Source organism: Eurypyga helias, unplaced genomic scaffold (assembly GCF_000690775.1).
Source record: "Eurypyga helias isolate BGI_N326 unplaced genomic scaffold, ASM69077v1 scaffold20377, whole genome shotgun sequence".
NCBI classification, from domain to species: domain Eukaryota; kingdom Metazoa; phylum Chordata; class Aves; order Eurypygiformes; family Eurypygidae; genus Eurypyga; species Eurypyga helias.
In genome coordinates this window covers 14,701-28,319 of record NW_010260041.1, presented here as the reverse complement: position 1 = coordinate 28,319, position 13,619 = coordinate 14,701, and the positions used below count along the sequence as shown (strand labels likewise).

The window sequence follows — 13,619 nt, the reverse complement described above, 5'->3', positions numbered from 1 at the left end:
TCACCCCTTCCCGGCCCTCGCAGGGATGCGCAGGCTCCTTCCTCAGGGCAGAAGTTGCTGCTTTTTATGGCAGCGGCCAGGCTTTTGCTCTGCTGCGCGCAGAGACGTTGGGGATGGCATCAGCTCGCCTGCACTGGCTGCCAGGGGTGCGGATGCTGGGCTTTGCTGGGAACTTCTCTCCAGGAAGAATTTATGATGGATCTGGGGCTTTTCTGTGCTCCTGCAGCCTCCATCGGCTGGGCACAGTGCTGGGGTGCAGCCCTGGGGTCCTGCACTCCCAAACATCACCGGGGGCTGAATTTTCAGGCTGGGTCCCTCCCCATCATGGCAGTTCGCTCCCTCCTTGCAGGGCTGTGTATGCTGAGCCGGCGGCGGCTCCCTTTGTTGGGTGAAACCCTCCTGTACTTGACGAGCAACACGTCGTGATTCTTTTTCTGTTGTCTTTTATTCCAGGGGGTTTTGCTTCTCCCTTGCTGATCTCCCCCGGAGCCCTGTGCATCCCCACCTTGTTTATTGAGCTGCCACTTCCCGCAGCTTTTCTTTCATCGGTGCGGCGTAGCTTTGGGAGCTGCCGCTCACCATTGGGCAGCAAAAATGGGCTGAAAAGCCAGCATTTTGGAGCAGTTGGCTTGCGGCTGCGCTGGCCTGTCTTCTAATGGGTGAGAGCACGTGGACCCGGTAGGTCTGGGCTGGAAGGAGGGTTCGTTTGGCACTGTGTGAGCGAAGGGTGAGTTTTTGATGTAGGGTGTTGTTGGTAAAACTTTTGTGTGGGCTCCAGAGGTGTTTAATTGGCTAGCTTGCTTTCCTTGCGTGGGGTCGGCAGCTCCTGAGGAGCTCCTGGCTCTTGGAGCCCTGAAGGAGCCCGGGTTGCTGCTGTGGCTGGGCACCACGCCGCGCTTGGAGGATTTGCTGCCTTTGCCGGGTGGTTTGGAGGAAACCACATCCACGGCCGTGTCTGCAGCACGGAAACCTTCGAGGAGGGCATCGTCCCCATCGCTCTGTGCGTGCTCAGCTACACAAGCGGGCTTGGAGCTGGGTTTTTCAGGACACCCCAAATGAAGGGCAAACCCAAGCAAGAGCACTAGGCAGGGAGCACCTTCGTCGGGGGCTGGAGGGGGCTGAGCCACAGTGCAGCCCCACAGCCACTGTGAAGGGCTCTGCCATCAAGTGGGTACCATGATGAGCCTCGCAGAGGAGCCAGGGGGGTGGCAGGGGGTGCGGGCACAGAGCTGGAGCGGCACTGCCATGCTGGGGCACGTGTTTGGTTTCGGTTGTGGTCCAATGAAATTGCGGCCAGAACCCTGGAGCTGCTCCAGGCTGGGATAAGCAGGACCAGGGTCCTGGCATAGCTTCAGTCCTCTCTTAAATTTGGTGTCTGTGTTCGTTGCTGGTGATGGGAGGGTGACAGATGCAACAGAACGGGAGTGCTCTGGGTGTCCTGGTGTGGATGGCTGGGCTGGGACGCTCTCGGGGCAGGATGGTGCAGAGGACACCCATCTGCGCTGTGCGACAGTGCCTCCTACGTCTGCCACTGCCACCTCTGTGCCCTGGAGCCTCCCCGTCCCTGGTGCCTCTCTCATGCGGTGCTGCCCACATTCCCCAAAATTGCAGGTTGTGCAGCTTTCCTTAATTGCCGTGGGGTGGTAGAGCTGTTGTGGGAAGGGTTGAGCTGAGTTCCCCTCAGTTCAGACTTTCTGCTCGTTAAAAACTTCCTGGTTTTAATTAAAAAAAAAAAAAAGAGAACCTGGAGCCAAGCACAGGGTGTAAAACCTCCCTCGAGGTCTGTCCCAAAGGGTCGCAGCTTCTCCATCTCCGCAGTGTTCAGCTGCCAGTGCCAAGGCTGATGTCTCCCACTGTACCAGAGTGCGAGCATCCCAGTATTTCCCATGTGGGAGAGGAGGACATTTCCTTGGGCAGAGCCAGTGTCTCACTCCCAGCCCCAGCTCCCCACCATCACGCTGCCTCGTAGCACCAGCTGATTTCCATGCTCATGCCGGTAAGCCAGCAGCAGCACCCAGGTGTCTGCATGACCGGGACAAGGCAGCATCCTTGCTGAAAGCGTGGGGTTTCGCTTGGCTTTCACGGTTCCTCCGCAGGGGAGGAGCAGGACATGGTGGAGCAGAGCTGCTCTGAGCTGGCCCAGCTCGAAAGATGAGGGATGCAAGAGGGAGAGCATGGGGTGTGCAGGCAGCTCCTTTTCGGGGCGGGGAGGAGGATCTTCACACAGAGGGTGGGGAGGCACTGGGACAGGTTGCCCAGAGAAGCTGTGGATGCCCCATCCCTGGATGTCTTCAAGGCCAGGCTGGATGAGGCTTGGAGCAACCTGGTCTAGTGGAAGGTGTCCCTGCCCATGGCAGGGGGGGGGAACTAGATGATCTTTTAAGGTCCCTTCCAACCCAAACCATTCTGTGATTCTGTGATTCTATGATTCTATCTGCCAGTGTTTGCCATGGTTGGGTTTCCATAGCCAGAAGTTGGTTGGGAAGCTGTGCCATGGGGTTTTGATTGTGCAAGTGAGTGCAAAAACCCAGTAGCATCTCTGAAAGGAGTCATCTGTAGCTGTGCCATGGCTATGGAGGGCAGTGCAGAAGAGGGGGCCCTGGGAGGGATGGGGACGTGCCCAGTCCTACTCGGATGCTCCTCTGGAGCTGATTCCTGCAAGGGTTGGGTTTGCTCTGCAGGATACCAGGTTGGGAGAAAGGAATTCATTGATACAAACTGTCCCCATCCTGCCCAACTCCACATCCATCCCATCGGCAGCCGGGTGGGAGCAGGGCGAGTTCACTTGGGTGCTTGGTTTCGGTGCTGGGCATTGCTGGTGGAGCCGGAGCCGGGCGCAGCCATGCTGGTGCTCAGCCTGCACCGCCTTTCCGAGGCTTCTCCGCAGGCGTCGGCTGGGAGGTGGTCAGGAAGAGCCTGGATCAGCAGAAGCAAGGGGTGCTATGCAGAAAGAGACTGGCAGTGCCCTGGGGGGCTGTAGGTGCCGAAGCCCAACAGGCTCAGCCGTGCTGGGGGGCTGGGGTTGGGGAGGCTGAAAGCTCCTGTCAGTGGATCAGGGGCTGGACCAAGCGCTGTTGCCAATGTCATGGACATCGATGGGGTCAAGTCAGCCCTGAATTCCCTGTAAATAAGTGAAAGAAGCATATTTTGGATGAAACACAGCACATGCCTTTGCTGACATGTGTTGAGCTCGTGTTGGTTGTCCCCCCCAGCTCCAACCTCGCCGGGAGCAGCTCCTCACTGCCACTGCACAGTGGGTTTTGCAGGGGAAGAAGGTGGAGATGCTGGGGAGGTGCGAGGGCTGAGCCGGTGCCAAGGCTTTCCTGTTTCTCCAGCACTCTGCAGGGACCGGGGGTGGCACATTTGGTGCCCTATTCTGTCTGCTTTGGGCACAGGAGCTGTGGGCTGAGCTGCCTGTGGGATACGGGGGCAGCCCAAACCCCTTAGCCTATAATTTCCTACCTCCAGCTCTTCTCTTTTTAGAGTAAAATGATATTTTGTGCTTTTCTGGCCCCGGGGCTGCCCCCTCCAGTCTGGACAGCTTCCTCTGAGTACTGCATTGCGCTTGCACGGTGCTGCTCAGCCCGTGTGGCAATGAGCACCCCAACACCAACTCCTGGGGCTGGATCCAGGGCTTTTCCAGCGTCCTGTTAATTTTTTCGTGCAAAGTCGGGTTAGCAGGTGAGTGGAGAAGGGTGTCCCGTTGCTGACCTGCTGCTAACGACCACGGTGGTGGTCGTGGTAGAGCAGCTTTTTCTGTTCCTAGTACTGGTGTTTGGCTCCTTGCAAAGCTCTGTAGCATCAGCCTGGGACACAGAGAGGCCTCATCCTGCCCAGGTGCTGATCCTTGGGTCCAGCAGGTCTGTGTGGGAAGGGGAGAGTGATGGGCTGGGTGATGCCATGGATGATGCTGGTGTGGTGAGACGGGTGTTCGGTGTAGGGATGAGCTGGTCTCCTCATGTCCGGGTGATGATCAAGCCAACTCCGGTTGGGGAAACACCAGCACCGGTGAGCTTCAGCCAACCAAAATTGTCCCCATCTGATAATTTCTGCTTGTTTTCTCCCTTGCCATGATTTGAAAAATATTTTTTGAGAAATTAACCTTCTTTTCTTCCAGTCGTTGCCTTTTTCTGTTGCACGTGCACAGGGTCGGCTCCCTGGACACCGCTGTGCGAACGGGCTCCGCTTTTGTCTATTTGAGGTCATCACTGACATCATCTCGGCTGGGGAATGGGCCTTTAACATCATTTATTTTCTGGAGCCGGGTCGATGCTGAAGCTCTGAAGTGAAATGGGGGTGTTTTTCTTCCTCCATTTCTTTTTTCCTGTCAGAGACAAGTCAGGAAAGTTCACTGAGCCGAGATGTTTGTTGCTTGAATGTGCCAGAGCTGCCTGTAACAACAGAGCTGGGGCAGGGTGAAGTTGTGGGGGAATAGGAAATGAAAACCTTTTCAGCCCAAAAAATTCTTACCATGGCAAAAAACCAAAGCAAACCAAAGCTAAATATAGCCGGGCCCGTGAATTTGCTCTGACTTCTGGCGAATGCTTGTGGTGGAAAAAAAATGGGTCATTTTAAAACAAAATAAACCCCACAAAAGTCGTTTTGTTGATGTGCTGCTTTAGGCAGCTTTTTGATGGGGCGCTGGGGCAAGAAGCGGCTGCGTGGAGCCCTGGGGGCAGCTTTTTAGCTCAGAAACATGCGTTTGAAGAAATACTCTATCTTCTAAAAACGACACGTCAGCTGGAGCAACGTGTCCCAGGGTAATGTCCTGGGTTTACTGGTTTATACAGGTTTTGAGATGGATTCACGTGCCGGCCTGGCCCTTCGTGGTGCTGGGGGTTGGGGAATTGCCACGAGGATGCAGGGTTGGACCGTCACAGTGGGCAAGGACTGTGGGACGTGCGTCGAGCTGGGGTTGAGATCAGCCTTTCTCCCCTCTGCAGCTGCACTAGTGCTTTTATCTGCTGGCAGCGATCCCCCTCGCTCTGCTCCTGCCTCCCAGCGCCTGGGCTGGGATTTCGGAGCGTCCCGACGCGATGTTTCGTATTTGCTGGGGCCGGGGCCGTGCCCACGGGAACCATGGGTGCGTGCAGGCGTTTTCCATCACGCCCTCTTCACGCGCTGGGAGAACTTCCCCTGAAGTTCTTGTTTGCTCCGCAGGTTTTTTAGCAGGTCCCCAAATACACATAAAAATGATGGATGCGTGCTGTTTCCCCGCTCTGTTTTTCTCCACCCGGAGCAGATGGCCAGTGCTGAAGCCGCTGGTGTGGGCTCCTCCGGCGCGGGGCTCGTTGCGACGTCTCGGGATGCTGTGAGCAGGTGCTGCTGATGGGAACTCTGTTCTGAACGGCTCTGATGATGCTGTTAGGGCTCTTTGCACCGGCCCTGGTACCCAAAAGCCGCTGGCTGGTGCTTCGCAGGGATGCCACACTTGGTGCAAACACCCTTGTCCCCCTGCCTGGGGCCCATCACCCCGAGGACGGGCACTGGGGCAAACCCTGGGGTTATTTCTGCAGGAAGCAGTGATCCCCGGCGTGCTGGGTGCTGTGTGCAGGGATGCACCCCAGAACTTGCTGCGCGTGGCGAGGGAGCCAGGACGCTCTGGCGGGGCTGGGTGCGACACACGGAACAATGCTGAATCCCCAGCGATGCTTTAACCCTTTCCCCCTGTTTTTTCCCAGACTCCAGAATCTTCCTCGTCTACAACACGGGCGCGCAGGGCTGCCTGGAGACGAAGGACTCGCTGGTGAGACTCGCCAAGGGCTGCAACGCCAGCGCCCCCGCCCAGCAGTGGAAATGGGTCTCACGGAACCGCCTCTTCAACGTGGGGGCCATGCAGTGCCTGGGGGTGTCGTGGCATGGGGCCAACGCCACGGCGGGGCTGCACCCCTTGGCCACCTACGAGTGCGACCGTGAGTCTGTCAACATTCGCTGGAGCTGCCGTGGCCTCGGGGAGCAGCTCTCCCAGCATCTTGGTGCCCGCCCGGGCAATTCCTCCCTGGACAGGGGGGACCAGGCACGTGGCTCGCAGTGGAGGACGTATGGTACCGAGGACGATCTCTGCTCCGTGCCCTACTCTGGTAATGCCTCCGTGGTCATCATTATTATCCTGTAACTCAAACCAACCCCGAGCTGAGGCTGCGGTGCTGCAGCAATCGCATCCTGCCTGGGGAGCTTGGTCCCAGCATTCTGGGGCTGCAAAACCAGGCAGGATTGGGGTGATGGGGAGTGGGCAGCCTCCAGACACCCCACCAGCCCCCACACCAAGCCAACCCTCATCCCTCACCTCCGTCCAGCCCCCCGTACACACAGCCTCAAGCAAGGACTCTTCTTTCCCCCAGAGATTTACACCATCCAGGGCAACTCGCACGGGAAGCCGTGCACCATCCCCTTCAAGTATGACAACCAGTGGTTCCACGAGTGCACCAGCACGGGGCGGGAGGACGGCCATCTCTGGTGTGCCACCACCCAGGATTATGGCAAGGACGAGCAGTGGGGCTTCTGCCCCATAAAGAGTAAGTGAGGGGAAAAGCAGAAACTCCCTGTTCATCCCTCCCCGGCGCTTTCCTGCCTCTCCCCTTCCCTCCTAGCTCATCCCTACTTCCACAAGCCAAGGCAGCCCCACTGCCTTCTCGTTGTCTGGATTTTTGGGGTTATTGGGGGTTTTTGGAGCTGCAGATGGGGCTGCAATGGGTGCTCATACCTGCAGGCAATGACTGTGAGACCTTCTGGGACAAGGACCACCTCACCAACAGCTGCTACCAGTTCAACTTCCAGTCGACGCTGTCATGGCGGGAGGCCTGGAATAGCTGTGAGCAGCAAGGGGCCAACCTGCTGAGCATCACCGAGATCCACGAGCAGACCTACATCAACGGTGAGACGATGGCAGCCTGGCTCTGTGCCCATCCCCCTCACCCAGGGCGGAACTGGTGGCACCGTGGCCATCCCTGGTTGCTCTGCCTGTCCCGGGGGGTTGGTTTGGGGATGGTGACAGGCTGGGGGTTGAGCTGGCGCTGGGGGAACTGATCCTGCCCCTCTGGCTGTGTCGGTCCCAGGGCTGCTGACGGGATACAGCTCCACGCTCTGGATTGGGCTCAACGACCTGGACATCAACGGAGGCTGGCAGTGGTCAGACAACTCGCCCCTCAAGTACCTCAACTGGGAGAGCGGTGAGACGTTGATGATGGCAGGCTGGGGAGCAGCCTGTGACCGTTGGAGATGGCCCCATGGCAGGGGAGGTGGCACAGGCTGCTGCAGGGTGTCCCCTCGCGGCCGGCCTAGGGACAGAGAACCCCATGGGGCTGTGGAGCAGACTGGGACATCTGCGGAGCTGGAAGGGGGATGTAGGATGCTGGAGGGGGAATTGTCCCTCTGCAAACCCTCGGCAGCCCTACAGATAACCTGGGTTGAGCACCCTTGGATGTTGCATCCCACCGTGGTGCTGGAGTGCGGCTGAGGAGTCCCCAACCGCAGACACCCGTCTCTAACCCTGGGGTGCTCAGGTAGCAGAGTGACCCATGGTGAGGGCTGCTGTGATCGAGCTGGTGCTGTCACCCAGGATGCTGGTGGGGACAGTGAGATACCCCAGGAGCAAATCTGGGGACAGGCAGGGACAGTTCAGGTCTGGGGCTGTGTTCCCCCATCTGCCATCCAGTGTTGGTAGGTAAGAGAGTGATGCTCCAGGTCCTTGTGCAGCGAGGCACAATAAATGATCCTGGGCACGTGGGGTCACGTCTTTGTCGTGCAAAATAACAAAATAAATAGGTCTTTACTGGTGGTGGAGCAGGGAGAGCTGCACCCTGCCAGTGCCAGCCCTTGTGCGGGGCTCTGCCTGTGCGGGCAGTGTTGGTGGCTCTGCCCCCTGCCAGCTCCTCAGCAGTGTGTCCCCCCTCGACCCCGCTTTCCAGACCAGCCAGACAACCCCAGCGAGGAGAACTGCGGGGTGATCCGCACCGAGTCATCTGGGAGGTGGCAGAACCGCGACTGCGGCATCGCCCTCCCCTACGTCTGCAAGAAGAAGCCCAACGCCACTGCCGACCCCTTCCTGACGGGTGAGTAGGGGGACTAGCCGCACTGGGAATGGGCAGCCCCATTTCCCAAACGGTGTGTTCCCGTCCCGGTCAGGGGATGCTGTCCGAGTGCCGGAGCAGCCTGTGAAGATGCTCACCCAGCTTGTTGGTGTGCTGGGTGTGCGGAGCTCTCAGGGGTGCCCAGATTGGGAAATTCCTCCCGAAGGAGTATCCCCTGAGGAGTGCTCGGTGCAATTACAGGTTGGGTGGTAGGGGGGAACAGAGAGGAGCAGGAGGTCCCCATAGTCCCAGGGGACAGGGTGCTCTGTGCTCTGCTCTGCCATCCCTCTTCTGCAAACAAAAGGATGTTTTGTTCCTGGAGCGCTAAAGCCACCGCTGCCTGCACCTTGCCATGGCCTGTTACAGGTTGGCTGTAGCTTTCCCACCGGTGCTTTGGCTGGGTCTCCTGAGCAACCCGTGGGACTGTGGTCCCAGCCTGTGGTCCTCTCCCTGCCAAGAAGAGGGTTGGAGAGTGGGACAGGAGCCCTGAGGCTGCCTTGTGTCCTGCCAGACTCGTGGTCGGAGGTGAAGGTGGACTGTGAGCCCAGCTGGCAGCCCTTCCAGTCCAACTGCTACCGGCTGGTGGGAGAGAAGAAGAGCTGGCAGGAGGCGAAGAAGACCTGCCTGCGGAGCGGGGGGGACCTGGTCAGCATCCACACCCTCTCCGAGCTGGAGTTCGTCACCAAGCAGATCAAGCAAGGTGAGGGGGAGCTTGCTGTGCCTGCAGCACCCTTCCCGTCCGATTCTGTGGTCTGTGGAAAGGGCACTTCTGTGTGATGGAGGCTGCGAAGATTAATGGATTCGTGGCTGAGGAAGGATGGAGACCCCAGGCTGTGGGGGGAATGTGTTGCTTGGAGGATCCCATGCCCCGGATGTATCCTCTCTCCAGCAATAGAAAGCCATTCCTGGGAGTCTGCAGTGTTGAGGATGGAAACACGCAGCTGCAGCTGGGCATGGCACTGGTGCCAGTTGGTTAATGTAGAAAAAGATGGGAAAAAGTCCCGCTGAGCTTGCTGGAGGAGGCTGCACCTCATACTGCTAAATCTGCCCGGGAGACGGGTCTCCCCTGCAGCAGGCCAAGCAGTGGGGGAATGCCTGCCTTTGGCATCCCAGGTTTCACCCAATTGGGTTGAAGTTTCCCATGTCAGGATGTGCCGGAGCTGGAATGGTACTCGGGAATTTTCAGCCCGAGCAATCACACAGTGGTGCAGGAGACCCCCCCATGCCGCCATCCTCCACACCCTGCTGTGGCACCCCTCGTTAGGGTCACCCTCAGCTTGGGTTTGCTGTTCCCATATGTGTGCAGCCCCCGCAGCCGAATTGCACACTGCCGTGAGCCCACAGCACGTCCCTGCTCCGCAGGGGAGAAGCCTGGCACCAAAACCCACAATGGGGGGATGTTGGGGGGCCCAAACTTCAGCAGGGACAGGGGAGGGGCTGGGGGCTGAAGGGTGGAGGAAGGAGGGGGACGTGTTGGTGCTCCCAGACAGGGATGGGGTGGGAGGGAATAGTTTTGGCAGGTGCTTTGCAGAGATGCAGCCCTGTCACGGGCTCATGTGGAGGGGGGGTTCTGCAGGGTTTCAGCCAGGCAGAGGGAATATCACCCCCTGACTCTCCTGTCTCGGCAGACGTGGAGGAGCTTTGGATTGGCCTAAATGACCTTAAGCTGCAGATGAACTTCGAGTGGTCGGATGGGACGCCCGTGAGGTTCACCTACTGGCACCCCTTCGAGCCCAACAACTTCCGCGACAGCCTGGAAGACTGCGTGACCATCTGGGGGCCGGTGAGAGCCCAGGGCCCGGAGGGACTCGTCCTGCACCGCCACGGAAAGCACTGCAGCATCCCCATGGCCGGGGAAGGGATGCCTCGGGGGGCATCTCTGGCTGGGTCTGAACCTGGTTCATCCCAGGTGTTGGGATGGGAGGGATCCAGCACAGTATCCTCAGGGATTTGATGCAGGGAAGGAAAGTGTGGACCCAGGGTAGGGCTGGATAAGCTGGGGAATCCCCCAGGCTGTCAGATAGGCTCAATCCTGCTCTTCTCCCCGCGGTGCAGGAAGGGAGGTGGAATGACAGCCCGTGCAACCAGACCCTGCCATCCATCTGCAAAAAGCCTGGGTGGGTGAGCCAGGAGAAGGAGGAGGATGACCACGGGTGCCGAAAGGTGAGGAGGACCTGGGATGGGAGGTGACTGGCTGCTCCATGGCTCTGCCTGATGCTCGGGGCTGTGGGGTCACGGGGGACCTCTTCCCAAAACCATTTCAGGGAGCTCTGATAGCAGCACCCAGAGGGGTGTGTCTGTGCCAGGGGGCTGTCAGCGTGGCAGAGCATCCTGGGCTGCTGAGCCCCTCGCTTCCCTTGCATGAGGCTGCGGGAAGAAACTGGGGCAAAACGTATGTCTCCATGGTCCAAGATCCTCCCCCTGGGGCTGGCTTGGTTGCCAGCAGGGATATTCATTTTTTTCTCCTTGCCTCTCTCCGTGGCAAAACCTGGCAGCAAAGCTGCTCCATGGAGGAGCCTGGCAGGATGGAGGCAGCTGCCAGGCCCGCGATGGCAGGCTGTGTCCTATGGGCAGGATATGGGCATTTTGGGGACACAGCCACCAAACTGGTGGGTTCTCACCCAGATCATGCTCTGCCTCAGTTTCCCCAGCTGTTGAGCAGGGCTGAGGCTGCCCCATTCCCACGCTTGCGGGCAAGTTGCTTTTGTGCCTCTTTGCAAAGCGTTCGAGAGACAAGCCTGGCATCGCCGCTGCTCTTGAACCTCTCCCAGTGTTTCACCGCGAGCCAGCTCGCGCTTGGACTGGCAAGCAGCCCCTCCGGGCCGGCTCCCAGAGGTGCTGCCGGGCTGCACCAGCGGCTCCTCCAAGGTCTTTACCCAGTCACAGCAGAGCCAAACGCCAGCAGCCGCCTGGCTCCGCGAGAGCCCAGAGGGAGCAGGGCAGCCGGGTGAGCTGGCACACCAGGCCAGAGTCGGGGGGCTGCCAGCCAGAGCCGGGGGAGCCCCAGTGTTGGCGGGTGCTGGGGACAAGGCGCTCCCTGGCAGTGTGCCACCACCACTCATCTGCTTGTCCCTGCAGCAGTCGCTGAGGACTTGTAGGATGTCCCAGTGCAGATTTAACTCCCTCCTGCCTCTTCAGCCAGTTTATCCTTGCCCTGGGTGCCCAGCAGAGAGATGCACCTGCTGGGAAACAGCCTGGGAGTGACAAATGAACTGAGGAAAGGCCTTTTCCCATCCTTCCTTCCCCTTCTCATCCTCAGTGGGACCATTTGCCATCCGGATACAGAGGCTGATGGAGGGGAGGCAGGATCTTGCTCCAAGGATTTACTCCTGTCCTCTTCAGTCACCATGCTGGTTTTTCTTGGTGGCTTGCTGCTCTTCTCCTGTCCAAACCCCCTTTATTTTTGGAACAGCCTTGAAGGAGGCTGTGGGGGATGGAGGTTTGGGTGACAGGGAAGGCAAAGCCGGAGAGAGATGTGGAGGCACACGGGATTGGGAGCTGGAGGCAGCAGTTGGGATTGGCAGTCCTATCCTGGCCCCTTTTTGGAACGTGGGGTTGCTGTGGCGCTCGGTGGGTGCAAGAGCACCTTGGTGGTTCTAGTGATGCTGAGGCCCAGGGCTGGTTGAATACCCCTCTGGGGACATCCAGACCCTTCTGGGGATGTCGGGGACTGGCACTGTCCCATATGGGCCCCTTTCCTTAGGGTTGCTCAGGGGCATCCATGCTGTTCCCAGTGGGACCCAACCGGTGGGTCCATACCTGGGTTTGCTAACTTTGGGGGAAGACTGCAGGAGCAGGAGTTTGAGGAAAAAAATGGTATTTGGGGTCATTTTCCTCTTGGTCTCCCAAAACTGCTCTCCTGCCTCCCTCCCCACCATGTTGATGCTTCTGCAGATGGCACATGTCCCCCACTGTCCTTCCAAAGCCTGGGGGACCTAGGGCTAAAATCCCAGGGAGGCTTCCTGCTGTGCCAGGAGGGTCCCTGAGCCTGGGGCCACGTGTCTCCCTGGCTGAACACCTTCACCCTTCCCATCCCAACTTGCTCTTCAATCATGCACATGTCCCCTCTCGCGGATGAGCCCCCACCTCCCTCCCTGTGCTGCTGCCAGCCCCGGGGCCACCCCGCTCCCTGCTCTGGCAGCAAACAGGCACTATTGTGTCTCCAGCCCCGGAGAGGCTCCAACGTCAACAAGGCAGGGGATTAAAGCAGGCTGCGGTGGGACTCACGCTGCATTTGGCCCTGCGGCTTATAGAGGAGGATTGTGTTCCCCTCCCCGCGCCCCGGCTGGGGCTGGACGTTGGCAGGGAGAGCCACTTCCACGTCTTTGAAGCTGCCTGGGTGTTTTGTTTTCCTTGCAGCCATGTCCTCTGGGGCCGGGGGCTTGTTAGAGCTCAAAGCTGAGCGGGGTCAAGCCGGGGCGTCCGGGGCAGGAGACCTCCCAGGAGAAGGTGGAGGCGGTGGCAGGGGATGGGGGATGTTGCACTGGCCCCATCCTGGGGAGGGCTGGGGTGAGCCATGGCAGACGTCCCCTGTCACCCATCCCCAGGGCTGGAAGTGGCACAGCCCCTCCTGCTTCTGGCTGGGTGAGGACCGTGTCCCCTACAGTGACGCCCGCAAGCTGTGCTCCGACTACGGCTCCACGCTGGTCACCATCACCAACAGGTCAGTGCCACGCCAGCGGAGGTGGGTTTGTCCCAGAACGAGCCCCCACAAGAGCGGTGTGACCCAGCTTTGCACGCGAGGGTTGGGGCATCACTGGCATCCTGGCTCGCAGCATCGCCCGCTCTCGCCACCCTTCCAGGTTTGAGCAGGCCTACGTCAGCAGCCTCATCTTCGGCTGGGACGGGGAGTATTTTTGGACAGCGCTGCAGGACATCAACGAGACGGGCGCTTTCCGCTGGCTGAGCGGCGACGAGGTCATGTACACCCACTGGAACCGCAACCAGCCCGGTAAGGGGGTGGCCCTGGGTGGGGTGGGGATGTCCCCTCCCTGTGGGGCAGGTGCTGTGCCCGGCACGGTCCGACCCTAAGGCTGGCATCCTCCCCGCTCCCGTGAGCGCTCCAGGTTACAACAAGGGTGGCTGCGTGGCCCTGGCCACCGGCAGCTCCACGGGGCTGTGGGAGGTGAAGAACTGCAGCACCTTCAAGGCCAAGTACATCTGCCGTCAGAACCTGGGCACCCCGGTGAACCCCGAGCTGCCCGGTCCCTACCCCACACCCAGCCTCACTGCCACCTGCCCCCTGGGATGGAGCTCCGACTCCAAGCTCCGCCACTGCTACAAGGTAATGGGGGCCGGGGGGCTTTCCCTGGCCATTGTGGGGGTGCATGTGCCTCCCCACTGGTGTGGGGGGTGTGTGTGAAGGAGCATGTTTTTGGTGCTTGTGAAGGGCAGCCTGGCCCCCACGAGCCTGGTCCAGGCTGCGTGTTGGCAGCACGCCCCGGGATGCTGCTGCGTGTAGCATGGGGATGATGCTCTGCTCCTCTCTGGTGCTGAGCCCCCTCCACCGCCGGTTTCTCCCTCCCCAGGTGTTCAACTTCGAAAAGCTGC

The 13,619-nt window shown here is 59.6% G+C and overlaps 1 protein-coding gene across 1 annotated transcript in view; it reads left to right on the top strand.

Moving 5' to 3' along the window:
- Positions 1-5,681: 5,681 nt before the first annotated feature.
- MRC2 (mannose receptor, C type 2) overlaps positions 5,682-13,619 on the top strand; it is a gene marked incomplete at both ends in the record, with an annotated part of 14,805 nt that continues 6,867 nt past the window's right edge. Inside the window, 11 exon segments of the mRNA XM_010154901.1 lie at positions 5,682-6,080; positions 6,342-6,515; positions 6,710-6,874; positions 7,056-7,169; positions 7,908-8,051; positions 8,581-8,769; positions 9,698-9,852; positions 10,125-10,232; positions 12,617-12,732; positions 12,872-13,020; positions 13,136-13,412. Coding sequence (XP_010153203.1) covers positions 5,682-6,080; positions 6,342-6,515; positions 6,710-6,874; positions 7,056-7,169; positions 7,908-8,051; positions 8,581-8,769; positions 9,698-9,852; positions 10,125-10,232; positions 12,617-12,732; positions 12,872-13,020; positions 13,136-13,412 — 1,990 coding nt within the window.